Source organism: Marmota flaviventris, chromosome X, assembly GCF_047511675.1.
Source record: "Marmota flaviventris isolate mMarFla1 chromosome X, mMarFla1.hap1, whole genome shotgun sequence".
NCBI lineage: Eukaryota > Metazoa > Chordata > Mammalia > Rodentia > Sciuridae > Marmota > Marmota flaviventris.
Window position 1 is genome coordinate 91744143 of NC_092518.1, and position 17254 is coordinate 91761396.

The 17254-nt window shown below is 35.8% G+C and overlaps 2 protein-coding genes across 3 annotated transcripts in view; one reads left to right on the plus strand and one right to left on the minus strand.

The window, feature by feature from the left end:
* The window catches only part of Nup62cl (nucleoporin 62 C-terminal like), a 75191-nt gene extending 69994 nt beyond the window's left edge, over positions 1–5197 (minus strand). For both annotated transcript variants that reach the window (XM_071606030.1, XM_071606028.1), the window contains exons 1-2: positions 5025–5197; positions 1945–1996 (exon numbers count right to left, since the gene is read on the minus strand). In XM_071606030.1, coding sequence (XP_071462131.1) covers positions 1945–1957 — 13 coding nt within the window. In that variant the 5' untranslated portion in view covers positions 1958–1996; positions 5025–5197. The remainder of the gene's footprint in view (positions 1–1944; positions 1997–5024) is intronic.
* Dnaaf6 (dynein axonemal assembly factor 6) overlaps positions 5196–17254 on the plus strand; it is a 40014-nt gene continuing 27955 nt past the window's right edge. The window contains exons 1-2 of the mRNA XM_027931479.2: positions 5196–5248; positions 13996–14151. Coding sequence (XP_027787280.1) covers positions 13999–14151 — 153 coding nt within the window. The 5' untranslated portion in view covers positions 5196–5248; positions 13996–13998. The remainder of the gene's footprint in view (positions 5249–13995; positions 14152–17254) is intronic.

A 17254-nucleotide genomic window follows, 5' to 3' on the forward strand; every position in this document is an offset into this window, starting at 1 on the left:
TGGTTTTATTGTGAATAATATAATAGGGTTTTTCTTCCATCTTACATTGTGTTTTGTATTTGCCATACTCTATGCATTTTTTATCTTTTTTGCATATCTGGATTGATGGAATTTTCTTAATTCCCTTAATTTTCACCAGGTTTACAAGTTATATATTTTAATAATATTAATTTGTGTGAGTTCTCTTGAATTATTTAAGGATACAGGCAAAAATTCATGTTCTTCTAACAAAGCCTGAAGTCAATTAGTATTCTCTATCCTTTTTAACAAACAGGATCTTAGTACACTTTAGCATTCTTCTGCATATCACTATCTTATTTAAAATTAGAAAACAGGCCTATACTCAAAATCTGTGGCTATCAGTAGAAAAGCTGTCTTTGCCTTGTTGAGTTCTTCCTGTCAACCTCTAGTCCTCTTCTAGTAGCTTCTACTTATCCAAACATCCTAACTATAGAATCTTAAAATTAACAAAACTATAGCTTTGCATGTTAAGCAAATCAAAACTACACTAAGATTTTATCCCACCTTCTCACTCTAGTCAGTTCTAATCATCAAGAACACAAATAACTGCTGGCAAGGATGTGGGGATAAATGTACACATATACATTGTTGGTGGGACTGCAAATTAGTACAACCATTTTGGAAAGGAATATGGAGATTCCTCAAAAGACTAGGAATAGAATCACCATATGACCCAGCTATCCCACTTCTTGGTATTTATCTAAAAGAACTTAAATCAGCACACTATAGTGATACATGCATAGCAATATGTACAGTAGCACAATCCACAATCGCCAAGTTATAGAACCAACCTGGGTGCCCACCAATAGACAAATAGATAAAGAAAAAGAAAATGTATTTGTGTGTGCATATATGTGTGTGTGATGTATATTATATGATGTATATCATACCCACACAGAGAGTTTTACTCAGCTATAAAGAAGAATAAAATCATAACATTTGCTGGTAAATAAATGGAACAGAAGAACATAATGCTAAGTGAAATAAACCAGACTCAGAAAGTCAAGGATTGAATGTTTTCTCCCATATGCAGAAACTAAAGAGAAAAAGAGAAATAAAAAGGGGGATCTCACAAGAAAAGAAGGGAAAACCAGTAGAGTGGAAGCATGGGGACCAAGGGGGAAGAAAGAGGGAAGGGAAAGGGGAAAAATGAGGAATGAAGTTGACCAAATTATATTAGGTACAAGTATGACTATACTACAATATATTCCAGTTTTGTATACAACTATAATTTATCAATTAAAAAATAAACACATAACAGGCTGGGGTTGCGGCTCAGTGGTAAAGCGCTCGCCTAGCACATGTGAGACGCTGGGTTCAATCCTCAGCCCCACATAAAAATGAATAAATAAAATAAAGGTATTGTGTCCAACTACAACTAAAAAATATTTTTAAAAAAATAAATAAATAAACACATAAATGGAAGACCAATAGGGTAGAGGAAGGGGATCAGTGAAGGGAGAAGGGCAGAGAAGGGGGAAGTATTTGAGACTGAAGTGGATAAAACTACATTAAATGCATTAATGGATATGTCAAAATGAACCTCACTGTTAGATATATCTATAATGCACTAAAAATAAATTAAAAAAAAAATAGTATAGTCATACAATGGAATACTATATAGCAATAAAAATAGCTACTTGCATTTAAATCTCAAAACCAATATTGACCATAAAAAGTTGCAGAAGAATAAGTACAGTATGCCATTTATGTAAACCTTGGAGACACAAAAATATTACAAATCATTTATGGGCCCATCATAGTGAACTTATAAACACACACTGGAAAATATATACTAACTACATAAATACAATTATCACTGCAATGGGAAGGAAATGAGACTGGGAAGTGATATTAAGTAGTTGCTATAATGTTTTAGTTCTTAAAAAAACAAACAAACAAGGAACTGCAGGTGTAGCTCACTGGTAGAATCCATGCTTAGTATAAGCGAGGCCTTGGGTTCAATCTCCAGCACCTAAAAAAAAAAAATCATCATCTAAGAAAAATATAGCAAATTTTTAAAGTTGTTAAATCTTTGGTGGGTGTTAAAATGGTCTCTGTGTTTTTTTCTTTGAAGTATTTCATACTTTTAAAAAAGAGGAACTACTAGCCCAGCATGCCCAGCACAGTGGTGGTACAAGCCTATAATTCCAGCACTAGGGGGACTGAGGATAGGAGGATTCCAAGTTCAAGGCCAACCTCAGCAACTTATTGACACCTTAAGCAACTTATTGAGGCCTTAGTGAGACCCTGTCTCAAAATAAAAACTAAAAAGAGCTGGGGTTGTAGCTCAGTGGCAAAGCATCCCTGGGTTCAATCCCCAGTATCTCCCCCCCCCACTGCATCACCCACCCCACACAAAAAGGACTACTTAATGTTTGAAAATGACAGAAAGTAAGACAATATGTGTGCTTTGAAGAGGGAGATGTGCTAATATAGATCAATTATAACTTTTATTCTTCTAATCAATTTAATTGGCTGCTTTATAAAATATTTTATATTAAAAAATAATACACATTCAAATAACCTTTGGAAAAGATAGTCAGAAAGAAATTTAATCAGTGTGAGTGTTATTATGGCACTTGAATCTGCCTGGACCTGCTATGATTCACGCTTTTTTAAAAGTAAATCATGTTGAAAATGTCTATACTTATTAGTGGAAAAAATACATTCAGCCTAACTCATATGTATAAAGAACACCACAGTTGATCACTGTTGCTCTAGCATACAGAAACTGGAAGGCCAAATTCAAACATAAGTGGGGCAAAAATTCCCAGTCCAGATCCAGGTCCCTGGCCTACCTATTAGGCTTCCTCTTAACCCAATGAATGGAAGACAAAAAGTTATATAAAGGATTTTAAGTAATCAACACTTTGCAGCATTATTTTTATAACTGGAAATAAATCATCTGTTGGTTTAGTTAGGCTGACTCACTCTGAAATATTAGGGTAATATTAATAATTCAAATTATAAAGACTATCAAACAGGAAAAAAATACAGAACAGTATTAAATGAGCAACAACAAAAAAAACTATATAAACAAGAAGCACAGTTATGTAAAAAATATTGGTATATATGGATAAAAAAGGGAGGGGGACAGAACTACTATATTATCATAGTAGAGAAATGAGTGCAATTTTTTATCCTTAATTTCTTTCAATGCTGGTTTAATAAATCATTTCACCAGTGTTTTAAAAGACTTACTCTATATAATACAAAAGGATTACCTAAACTATATTTTTCTCGTAGCTATAAAAAGAAATTTTTAGCTGTACTTTTTATCTTTCAATTTTTTAAGGTTTGTTACGTTAAAAACAAACCAGCAGTTGGGTGCCAGCAGCCCCTGAGGCTGAGGCAGGAGGATCATGAGTTCAAAGCCAGCCTCAGCAAAAGCAAGGTGCTGAGCAACTCAGTGAGACCCTGTCTCTAAATAAAATACAAAACAAGGTCAGGGATGTGGCTCAATACCTGGTACCCAAACAAACAACTAGCAGCCAAATTCAGTTACCTCTGTTCTGGGTTGGAAAGTCAGAGAAACTTTCCCCACTTAATTTCTGCCTCTAGATCTGATCTGCTATCAAGGCAGAACAAGTCAAGACTTAATCAAGTGAGCTCTATTGGCTGAGATGCAATGACAGTGTGACCTGAGGCTTCACACTGAACATCTCTAATCTTTGTGTTATTCCCTAAGTGCATACAAAAGTTCAAAAACTAAATGTCTAAGGTCAATGTCTTTCAAACTGTTAATGACAATTCATTAAAATATAGTGGAATGTGCCAGAGTACACTGCATGTAATAAGTACTGTTTTTGCAAAACAGTCGTCATTTCTATATAGTGTATATATGTCCTGAAGCCACAAAATAAAATTTATTTCTCACTGTGAATCATGGCCAAAAGGTATATGAAACACTGGCTGGGCACTTTAGACTTTAGAATAACGTGTATTGAAGCAGACTTAAACACACACACACACACACACACACACACACACACAAGAAAAAAAGGATAGCATAACACATAACTTAAGTTCTACAAATATCTAGAAAATTAACAAAATGCAAGACACATAAACTATGATCACCCGCAGTAATAAAGGAATTATGGTATAGATGATTTGGCCAAAAAGCCAATAACTTTACTTTAGTGAATAACATTCAAACCCCCTTTTTTGTTTGTTTGTTTGTTTGTTCACCTTAGACAACAATAAGCAGAATGGACAAATTACTCAAACTTCACCCTCACCTCTGCCAGATGGGGTGGAAGTTAAGAAAAGCATGGTATCAGAGAGAAGGGAAACAGTTCAGTGCATTCTAATCAAATTCCAATCCAAAATTCAACAGTTATCAAAAGCAACTAATCATGAAATTCATCCTGTCTCTCCTGGTTTGTAACATTCAAACAATGTGTTTTGAGCCCAATTATTAATCACAGACAGTTCAGGAAACTCTAAATAATTATTGCCCCATCCCTCCCTCCCCTTTGTTTAAAATCAAACCGCGCACTGCAGGGAAACTAGGGATATAACTCTACCCCTAAGACACCCAAATTCCCAAGCAGTGGCAAGAGGGAGGCGCGCTTGCGTTTCTCTGTTACAAGGCGGGAAAAGCAGGGCAGCCTGTCTGGTGATTTTCTCAGGATCTGGGGCCATGCGCGGTTATTACTTGTGCGCCACAGGTGCCTCACAGCAGCCGAACCAGTACTTCCCTGGGGCTTCAGGCCACGAAGGCTTGCCCAAGCAGAGAAAAAGTGAGACCTCACTTTACACAGACGCGCGCGTTGAGCGGCGACAGAAGAACGACACGTGTCTCTGTCAGAGGGAGGGGGCTGGGGGAACAAGGTTCAGAGCCAAGCAAATCCTTCTCAACTCCTGGCCCACCGACCCTACCCTTCTACTCCCGCTGCTGCAGAAGTGCGTGTGACTGGGTCCTCAGAACTGGAATTCACAGGGCAAAAAAGCTTCATGGTGACAGAAGCCTACCAACGAAAGTCCTGCAAACTTACCGTAGTAGCAGTCGCTGCTTTCTGTCCCGTCCGTAAAGTAAACGGGTTGGCCTCCGAGGCTGTGTAGCCACCAGAGGCAGACCCAGACCTACGCGGGCCGGAAACAATCTACTCTATAGCTGAAGAGACGCTAACCGCTACTGAGGCTTAACTGGGGTCGACCTACTTAACTAGAAAGGGCGGCCATTGACCCGACCTGGACGCACCCGGATTGGCTGATTCTGGTATTGTTTTAAAGGAGACCCCTCTATGATTGGCCAGGGAGGTCAAGCGGGAAGGCCGGAGGTGGTGGTGTGCGGAAGGGGGAGGGGGGAGCGGGGGAAAGGGTAACCAAGTTGTTACCCAGGCAACAGAGAGACGCAGAGCTCTCCGCTATTTTCGGAGCCTAGCCAGCGACCCGAAAACTGACCCAGGTGAGGAAATCCGAACCTCAAGAGGGGGAAAAACAGGGTCCTCAGATGCTGTGACTATCTGGGAGAACTGTAGATACTTGAGACTCTAAGAAATAACTCAAAAAGCCACAAGTTGCACTAAGTAGAGGTGAACCGTTTCCTCAATCCCTCAGTCTTAGGCACTAGAAGCCGGGTGCTTCTTTAACAAAACTCAGTCTCAGAATGTGAGAGACGTGGAAGTAACATACAAGGTATGGGTGCTGGTCGACTGACTATCAAAAAGCCAAAATAAACATCTGAAGACTTTCCAATTAGCTACCTCGGCTTTCACACACTTAGCTGTTCTCCCTTCCCCTCAGGTTGGCTAATTGGAGGGTGTAAATCGTGTTTCCTTATAGGTAGATCCATGTGCTCCAAGTGGAGCAGCTGCAGCCTGGGTTGGGATGTGTGGGGAGAGGGGGCGTGGATAACACTGTTGAGACCGAAAAACATGAACCTTTCCACTTGCTGCGTGAACAAATGACCTGTGTGCGAGAATTTTGGTGCTGTGGCCTCAGAGTTCCAACTGAACTTGGTCAAACCGGATGAGGAGAAGGGAGCGGTTAGATTCGCACTTAGTGAGAGTGTGGTGTGCCAAAACTACTTGTTCCTACAAAACCTGCTGTTCGCCAAGGGCTGATTTGAGGGAGTAAGTATTCTATGTCGTTTGACTATTCCTTTCAAAAAGAGGGGAATTAGATTTTTTTAAAAAAAAAATGAATCTGAGTCAGAGGAGGGAACTGAGTTTGGCCTGGAGACAGGGGGATTGTTTCACCTAAGAGCCTACTCTTGTGATAGTAGTTCAGAACACAAACGACAGAAAACGAAGCCAGGACTGTTGAGGAGAAAATTTCAAAGCTCTAAAAAGAAAACTTGCCCTCTTTTTTCCTTAATATTGATTTCTTTTACTTACACGCTTTTATTTTTTACTTGTTTACTTTGAAGTTGTCCTGAGATTTGAACCTGGGGCCTAACAAGAAGTGGTAGGTGAGCACTTTTCAGCTGAGCCACAAGCCCAGACCAAAGATTTGCTATATTAATCTCCATTTAGACCAAAGTGGAGCCGGGCGCCTGGCGCGCGTCTTTAAACCCAGCAGCTCTGGAGGCTGAGGCAAGAAGGTTGTGAGTTCAAAGCCAGCCTCAGGGATTTAGCAAGGCCCTAAGCAAGACCCTGTCTGTAAATAAAATATTTAAAAGACCTGGGGTTGGGGGTCAGTGGTTAACCGCTTCTGGGTTCAATTCCCAATACCCCTCCCCCCAAAAGAGATACAAGAATATAAGACTTGAGAGAAACAAGGAGAAAAATGAATACCAAGTGTATTCTCTGAAATGTACTACACATCTTTTGGTAAGTCTCAGGGAATTCTATAGAAACTAAGGATTTTCATCTCCACATAAAAACACACTTTTAAGCGGGGCTGGAGGCACACATCTGTAATCCCAGCGGCTGAGGAGGATGACGTGGGAGGATCTGAGAGCCAACCATTGCAATTTACAAGGCCCAAAGCAATTTAGTGAGTCCCTGTCTCAAAATAAAACATAAAAAGGTCTGGGGATGTGGCTCACTGGTTAAGTGCCCCAGGGGTTCAATCACCTGTACAAAAAAAAAAAGGCTGGGGTTGGGGCTCAGTGGTACAGTGCTTGACAAGCATCTGTGAGGCACTGGGTTCTATCCTCAGTACCACATAAAAATAAATGAAATAAAGGTATTCTGTCCATCTACAACTAAAATTAAAAAAAAAAAAAAAAACACCTCACATTTCAAAGCTGGGCATGGTGGTACTCAGGAGGTTGAATTGGGAAGGATTGTTTAACTAATTATGTTCCTGCATCCAATATATAGGACACCTAAAAATATAAATTGATGACACCAAATGGAGTAGCACATGCCTGTAAACTAAGCAACTCCAGAAGCTGAGACAGGAAGATGGAAAGTTCAAGGCCAGCCTAAACAACATAGTGAGACCCTCAGAAAAATAAAAATTAAAAAGGGCTGAGGTTGTATCTCAGTAATAGACCACTCCTGAGTTCAATCCCCAGTGCTGAAGAAACATCGACCAAAAAAACAATTGGAATGGTATAGATTCCTTATGGTTAAAATAAAGAACAGAGAAAATGTTAAAAGAGGTTAATTGTTTGTGTTTATAAAAGATTCCAGGCACTTTCAAAAATCAATCTTCCATTTTGGATAGAGAGAAGTGATGGGAGGGGAGGGGAGGGGGAGGGGGTAGGAAGGGCAGCAGAATAAAATAGACATTATGATTGCTGTATGTATATAGGTGACTGTATGGCCAATGTGATTCTGCAATCTGTACAATCAGAAAAATGAGAAATTATACCCCAATGATTCAAATGTATGAATTGCCAAGATCATTGTAATGTCATGTGTAGCTAATAAAAAAAAAGAAATGAAAAGAGCAAAAAAAATCAATCTTCCATTAAATGTGTGACAAAAGCTTTGTTAAGTTTCCACAGCTACTTATGAGTTGGTTTATTTGATAGTAGGAAAAGTTAGAAACCTAAAAGGAAACTGTTATTGGGTTTTGTAAAAGACTCAAAATGAATGTTTTTGTGAGTTGGACCCACAGCTTAGTGCATACTAAACTACACCTCCAGCCTCAAATGAACTACTTTAATTTGAAGGGAATTACTGATGAATATAGTTTTCAAAACATGTGAAAAGAAGAATGAAAACAGGATTGGAGGTATAGCTTAGTGGTAGAGTTCTTGTCTAGCAGGTGCCACATCCTAGGTTTTGTCCTCAGCACAATGAAAAAAAAAAAAAAGCAATTAACCAGCAAGCCAGTATGTTATAATTTAATTCACACAGAGGCAGAGATGATGTTTACTTTTGTGTTCCCAGAAGAATTTGAATGCATAAATTGCTAAATAAGTCATTATATAAATAAAGTTGCAGAAGAAATGCCCAATTTATTTAGAGAATAAATGGATCTTGAATACTTTGATGTCATTCAGTTATAATTATAATTCAGTCAGAATTTGGTTGTTATTTTAACCTATTAAGTAAATTCCAAAAGGATGCTATTTGATGATTTTTTATTATCCTGATTTTATTTACCATATGTACTTGAATTAATAAAATATCACTTTAAAATAATCTATAATTTAGCATCTTAATTTAATTTAGACATTTTTCTAATTAAAATCAATGAGTATTTTTTTTTTTTTTGGTGCCAGGGATTAAACCCAGGGGCCATTAAACACTGAGCCACATCCCCAGGCCTTTTAATTTAATTTTTACTTTATTTTATCTTATTTTATTATATTTTGAGACAGGATCTCGCTAAGTTGCTCAGAGCCTCTCTAAAGTGCTGAGTCTGGCTTTGAATTGCAATGCTCCTACCTCAGCCACTAGAGTAGCTAGCATTATACACCCTACGTCTTTTTTTTCTTTTTTAGTACTAGGGATTGAACCCAAGGTCATTTTACCACTCAGCTAAATCCACAGTACATTTGAATTTTTTATTTTGAAACAGGGTTTCACTAAATTGCCAAGGCTGGCCCTGAACTTGTAATCCACCTGCCTCAGCCTCCTGAGTCACTGAGATTATAGGCATGTACCAGAAAGTCATCCTTATTGTTACTATGGACAGAGACAAACAAAATAGCATGATCTCAACCTCACAACTGAACTGACTTGATCCAAAAGTTACTGATAACCGCTTTGATACTATGGGTCTGAAGCCACCCTGATTCAACTTTGTTAATACCTAACTGGCTCTAGTGTTCTGTTAATGAGCTGGTTCTGCAGTATCTGTTTTTAAGCCAGTTGTGGCTACTACCAAGATAGATCTCCCAACTACTTTTATCTGTGAGGACCCTAAAAGCTCAGATTGATGTGGGAAAAACAAAGGCTTTGCCTGGACAATGATTTCCTTGGCATTGGCTTAGCAAAATAAGAGAAAGAAAAACACAGGGCCTAAAATTCCTTCCTTCCTTCCTTCTTTTCTTTCTTTGGTTGGACCCATGGATGTTTCACCACTGAACTACATCACCACTCCTATTTATTTATTTATTTGTGGTGCTGAGAATCAAACCCAAGGCTTCACATGCTAAGCAAGTCCCCAACCCTTATTTTTTTTTTTTTATTTTGATACAGGGTCTCACTAAAGTTGCTGAGGCGGCTGACTTTAAACTTATGATCCTGCTGCCTCAACCTCCTGAGTTGCTAGGATTAGAAGCATGTACCACCACATCCAGCAGAAAAATTTACTTTTTAAATAACAAAATATCAAATAAAATATTTAGTTCTGTATTTTGGTTTTATTGAAACTCTTACTTAAAATTTTCTCTAAAGTTTTTCTTGGCCTATTTAAGTGACAATGCCACAAACACAAGCAGTGTGGCTCCAGAATCTTTTTCTATCACTACACTATACTACACAAGTAGAAGAATATACTCCAAAGTACAAAGGCAGGAGATTATAGGGTATATTTAATAAACTGTTCAGTTTTTGACAGAATAGAGAACAAATATAAGATAATAATAGGAGGGAAGGGTTTAGAATATGAGACTGGAGCTATATCGTAAAGGGTCATGATTGCGAGACTCAAGGTGAACTTAAATGTATTTCAAACTTACAAATAATTCATCAAAAGGCATATTCTCTTGCTTTTAAAAATATCATCTATTTGTGTAAAATGAATTTTAACTCATTAAGTCCTAAGTTTTCAATTCTCAGAACATCACAAATATTCAAATATTATTTAAAAGTTAAATTAAGTGGGATATTTGTTGCTCAATTTAAGTTTTTATTGGTGTTCCACATCTGGGACAATGGGAAAAATGGATTAATAAATGTTTTTATTAAAGTTTAAAATATAATTTTGGTTTGTTAAACTTATGGAAGATCTAGTAAATCTTAATTTTCATTCAATTTAGAATTTTTCCCCAAATCATGTAATTGTTTTTCTCTTTTGATATCTTGAACTATTTAATTAGTATATACAAAATATCTGTGATTCTTTTGTTTCTCAAAATACAACAAACTTGTCATAACTTATTATTGTGTTTACATATTATTATTCTATATGATATAGTAAAAATAATTTTTGCTAGAGTGCTAATTTTGTTATTATATTTCTGCTCTAATTTAGGTAGAGTGCTAGTCTATGTCATTTTATGCCAGCATAATTGAGAAATCCAATTGTGGCTCAGTTCATAATATGCTTGAAATATATAAAGTATTAGTAAGAATTATTGTGAATGATTTGTTTAACAAATCCAAATACATACTTCCTAAGGATTGGTATCTCTTTTGAAGTAGTCACTTTGGGAGGCTAATCTACTTATTCTAATGACGTTGCTATTGCTCAAATTACTTTTGAAACTACTCTTTTAGAATTGCCTTGAGGCCTGTAGCACATTGTTTTGAATATCCTCAGAGAAGCAAATCTTCATATTTTGAAAGTAGATGTGATATCTAGATATATGTAGAAATCACTTGGAGACAAATTTGATATATAATCAAACTGAATGATACCATAATGATACCTGTTTTCTTAGTAAAAATAATATAGAGAGATATGAACAATTTCAGAAGAAAAGGAAAATTCCAAAATATTTTAAGCATTGATAGCATAATTTACATCAATGTATAACCTTCCAAGATGACTATTTTCAAATACCAAATTCATATGAATCTAATCATGCTTCGTTCAGTATTCATAAACTGCTGACTGTGTACCAGCTCTAGTTATTGAAGATTTTCAGCCTACAGTTATAACCTCCCACTGTCCACACTGCCCTGTCTCTCACTAAATGAGAACTCAGGGTCCGTGTTTCTTCCCAACTAACTCATAGGTATTTTCAATTAATCTGTCTCTCCTAAATCCTACATCTAGTGCACCCATTGAACACACAGCCTTCCTTCATAATCTCTACTGTGGGTACCCAGGTAATACCACAAGCCTGACTTATGCCTGGCTTTTTTCTTTTCCTATGGGAACCTTCATCTAGCTGCCCACTCCCCAACAATTCTCAAAAGTAGACCCTAAATTCAATATTTCCACCAATGGGACAGGGTCCTACTTCACGATAAATACATCTCCTTGTAACCATGACTATTCTACCTTTCTGCCCTAAAGCACTGCTCATGTCCAGAAACTCCTGCTGCCATGTATCTGCCAAGCAGATAAAATCATATGAATAGCTATTCTGAGTGTTACCTCAGACACTGTATTTGGAATTTATGATGGCTTTTCTTCTGAGTTAGCTTTACTGGTACCAGTTTATTCTCCTCTCACCAGTTAGTCTACCATTGAACTCTCATAAGCCTCATGATCAAGTATCTGTGGGTTTTAGCAGTAGGGCCAGAAAATAATTTTTATGTAGCTTTCCATATTTTAGCAAACTCTTTCACCTAAGTTGTGTAATTCAACCATCACAATAGTTCTATAAAGTAAGTAAGGTGCTGGAATAATAAACAATTTCTGCTATATTTGTTCTTCAACATCTCATTGTACATGTCAAAATACTAATTATAACATATCTGAAGGCACTATTCCCTTTCATTGTCAGAGGTAGAGAATATTTCAATAAACTTTTTGCCTTTAATATTAGGTAAATATTTAATGAACACAATCAACTTAGAATTTTAAAATATAAACAGGATCCTCTTTGTTTAATTTAATATGTGTCAATTATTCATTACCATAGCGGACTGCCAGACCATACTGAGAAAGAAAATTGTTTTATCACCTTTTATTTCACCTTTTCCAATTTAATGAGTTTCCAATGTAATGAGTTTTATCATTAACTTATTCTACATCATTATTGGAAATCATATTCATGCCCAGCAAAATTAAACTTTTAAAGAATTAATATGTTGAGTCTGACTATGTGCCAAGCACAATCCTAGCTCTTTTACATGCATTAAGCTACTTAATCCTTATAACAGCTGTAAGAGATAGACACTATTATTATCCCCACTTTGCAGATAAAGGAGTTTAGGTATAAAGAGCTTAAATAATGTGCTAAGGTCACAAAGGTAAGAAGTAAATGATAGATACAAATCAAGGCAGCGTAACCCCAGGACCTTTACTCTTAATCTTTGTGATATATTGCCTGTATGCTAGAGGTGTGGGGCAATTTAATATTTGTTTCATCCTTGACATCTCCAATAGATATTGAGGAAAGTTTTATATTTAACAAAGAAAGTCAAAATAAAAGTAAAACATAATAATAAAACAGAAGATCTGTCAAACACCATCTACATGCAGATTGATTATGACAGGAGACTATACCAGCATACACTTAGGAATCTCTTTGTATTACCTTTCTAGGCACAATACAAAAATTTAATGGATCATTTTAATAAAAGAATTAAAGAAATGTTTTATGAGAGTTAATTTTATAAAATGATGTTTTAAAAATATCAGCAGAAATGTAGAAAGATTCCTATTGTGGTTATGTCCAAATCACTAACAATAGGCCTAATTCTACAGTTTTTTTTTCAGGTTATTCATTATAGTCTGACACCTCTGAGATTTTTAAAGATCCTGAATATCCCTACTCTAAAAATAACTACAGAGATTATTTAAAATACTGATGTCAGAATTTTAAATATTTGTAATTTTATTGTTTATACTTTAATGTGTTATTTCCAAAATTTTCCACACCAGACATATGTAGTATTGGTGTTAAAATCATAAAAACAATTATTTCATTGTGTGTTAACTTTCACTACAGTAAATGAAATAACCTGTTAGAGATCTCAAATGGAAATATAATGCTAGGTATCACTAGGGTTAATTAAGAATTGAAATAGCTAGTCATGGTGGTGCACACCTATAATCCCAGCCAGGGAGCCTGAGGCAGAAAGATCCCAAGTCAGAGACCAGACTGGGAATTCAGTGAGACCCTGTCTCAAAATTTTAAAGAGGGATGACTGGTGGCAGAGCTCAGTGATAGAACCCTTGCCTATCTTGTGTAAAGCTCTGGATTCCATTCCTAGCATGACCCAAAAAAATAATAATAATAAGGAACTGAAATAAAGCAGATAGGAACAGGCTCATCTGAGGCAAAAGTGTGAACTAAATAAAGGTTATCTGGCATATCCCTGAAGCAACAGCTTTTTTTTCCCATTCACTAAATGGAATATGTAGCCTAAATAGCATACATGAAACAGATATAGTCTAAAAATGTATGTTCTCAAGTAATGGTATATAACCTGTAAGAATCTGCATCTTTATCCAACTTCCTGAATGATTCTTTTTTTTTTTTTTTTGAGGTGATTCTAAAGCATACTAAAACCTGAGAACCAGTATGGTAGGTGAAGTGCTTGTTAGATTGAATAAGAAGTTTTAGTAAAGCAGGCTGAAATCTTGAGTTTACTTGCTGCCCCAGGTCTGTGAGTTAGCAAAATACATGTATCTATCTAAAGTAGATTACAAATATTTTCAAATAAGAGACAATAGAGTGACCCAGTGAAAGAAGGGAGATATGACAATAAAAAAATCTTTATGTCTTAAATAAAACAGAAAAATAAAATATTTACTTCTGATTATCTTGTTCTTTAGAATATGGAATCTGAAAATACAGAAACTGAAAATATGGAAACAGAAAATATTGAATCTGAAAATATGGAAACTGAGACTATTTCTTCAATTTCTACTCTGGAAGCCCTCTCCAATCTACTTTATCCCGAAGAAGAGGATGATTTCGACTTTGGACAGGTGGTCATATACTTACAGATCAATTAGTTCCGTTCAGTGAAGTTGTGGAGCTGTATTTGAACAACTTGTTCCCACCTTGCTGTGGGAGCAAAGCTGTGTCATCTGATACATTCACAGGAGGATGCAAGGCTGATTATGCATGAGAGTATAACCTCTAGTACATTTCTAACAAACATAATTATATTTTTCTAAACCACCTGAACACTGAATAGGAAAATAGTTCTGTAACTATGGTAGCAATAGCCACGTTTGTCATTTATATTTATGGTCAAAGAATGCTTGACAACCATTGCAGAGTGGTAGCTAGGACTATTTTTGCCTAGACAGTATTTCTATAAAACAAGTATTTTTCAATTATACAGTATTAATTGGACCCCCCAAGTGCCAGTTCTTTGATTTTTAAAAATTTGTGTAAATATGAAAACAGAACAAAATATTTTGAGCCAAATAATAGGACAAACTTGTTTGGGCCTACTAAGGTCAACTTCCTAGTACATGTCTGAATTAGCTGTATAGCATTTGGGTTCAGGACAGATAACATCATTGAGCCTTGCAACAGCAAGATGGGCTTCACTGGGGAAGAGAAGGGTTCCCTGAACTGAGCTTTGGCAACTCCAAGGTTACTGCCATTATTTTCAGAATAACCGAAACAAAAAAAAATCTGTCCTCCATTCTCCACTTCTTAAATGTCAGTGAACCTTGGTTATCAGACTGTTTATAATAAGACAAATTTTAGGGCAGAAATCTCATAATGTAATAGAATATGTCAATTTACATAAAACAATTCAATGAGTTTTTTAATTATTGTGACTATGAATAAATCATCTTCCATGAACATACATATCAGTTTACTCCTCCAAAAATTCCTTTTGGCCATTGTGTGGAAAAGCAAGTATATTCTGAATAGGATTTAAATTCAATGACTCAGACATAGAATTGAGCGTTCGCCCTCAAGGAAGAGCTTAGGTGGAACAGGGCAGAATTAAATAAGTCATGAAATGGAAATAAAATAGCCACATTTGTCATTTATATTTGTAGACAGGGAAACTGAGTTATCTTGGAACCAGGAAGTTTTAGTAAATGAAAAGTCTGAGTAGATCCTAGCAAAGAAATACTAGTGTGAAACACACACATATACACAAGTAACACACATATATACAAAAAATATACAGGAGAAAAAGGAAAAAGGAGCAATGTATCAATGATGTTGGGAAAGCAAGTTCATTTTTGATACCTTGAAATAGCAGAATGATAATTTTCTGAAGTTGAAATCTTGAGAAAGTTAGGGTTATGCAATATTTAATAAGTATATCAAATATTTGAGAGACAGTGATCTTGAATATAGTAAAATGGATCTTATAATTGGAGTAGAGATAAGGATATACCCTGGTTACAAAGCCTTTTCCCTTTGGTGTTTATGTCTAGTGATGTTTATTTGCATATAGAGGTATTTCTAGGAGAAAAAGATGTTTATGAGAACAGAGAGACTGTAACATCATTTTACCAAATTGTACAATTTATAAAGGAAAATTACTATAATAATGTATGATTCTGTATACCTGGGTTATAAGCAATTTTGAGATAATTGTTCATTCAGACACCACAGTACAGATATCATTAGAGTGTATAGAATTAGAGTATCAGAACAGTAGGAGAATAATTAATGTTTCTAATGAACTATTAAATTTTCCAGGAGAGAAACTGTCTTTCATTTTTTAACATGTATTAATCTGGGGAACTGTGAAATGATTACAAGATTGATATGTTTTTGAAAATATACTCTCTGAAAACAGCAAGAGAACCATTGCATGCACATTGGTTCATTTATACTATCCCTCTTCTAAATGAATTGTTAAGAGTCAGGGAGATTGGTAAGAGAGTATGTGTGTTGTTTTTCAAACTCCTGAGGAGATTTTAAGGCCTATGAGAAATAAGGTTCACCTCTCTTCACAGACATTATGACAAGGATGTTCAAACTCTCTTATATATTGCACAGTGGCATGAATTGAAATAATAAATTGCTCAGATAATTGGCTATAGATTCATGATAAAGACTCAAAGGATGGGCTGGGGATGTGGCTCAAGCAGTAGCGTGCTCGCCTGGCATGCGTGTGGCCTGGGTTCGATCCTCAGCACCACATACAATAAAGATGTTGTGTCTGCCGAAAACGAATATATATATATATATATATATATATATATATATATATATATATATATATAAAAATTCTCTTTCTCTCTCTCTTTAAAAAAAGACTCAAAGGATGTCCTTATAGAAAACAATTTCCAGATGGTTTTTAATGTTTTTATTTTCTCATTCCATATTTTCACTTGTAATTTTTATTTTTAATCATTTATTTTCATTGTTAATAAATCATGACGCCCCCTATGTTCTGACATTCTGGTCTAATCATCACTTTCCATGAGGAGCATACCAATTTTTTCAAAGTTTTATTTCTACTGATTTTAATTTTCTGTGGAAGGAGGCACTCAACAAAACAAGAGGTCCTCATGTTCCAAGAAATGCTTTGCCCTGATTGACTATTAGTATTCTGATGATTAATAATTTAATAAAGGTACTACACATTTATATGATCTTAGTGATTAAAAAGAAGAAAAAAAATTACCCAGAATACTGTCTTGGGATTTTCACATAAAAATGTCAGTAATGCCTTAACGGCAGACATAGCAGTTTTGAATCTTCTTTTTGAAAAAGAATACTTACTGTTTCAGAAACTGTTGAGGTGTTATGGATTAATTTCTGATTTATAACTGTTGGAATAGTTTAGCATAATAAAGACACAGTTGAACTTTTCTTATGAGCTTTCAAGGACAGACACACTCCCCTTGCCCAAACAGGACATTCTAACATTTGAACATGTATAAAATCTTAGGAGATGAGAGCAGGGGCCTGAGAAAGGAGAACTAGAGGTGCTAGTTTGTCAGGACCCAGGGAGATAAGAATATTTGACAATGGAGTGAATTAGAGCTACAGACCCTGAAATCACCAAAAACAATTAGTAAGAAGTTGGAACTTTCTTGAAATACCAAAGAATCCCTGAGAGGCCAATGAGGTGGTTACCATTATATTGATGTTGTAATA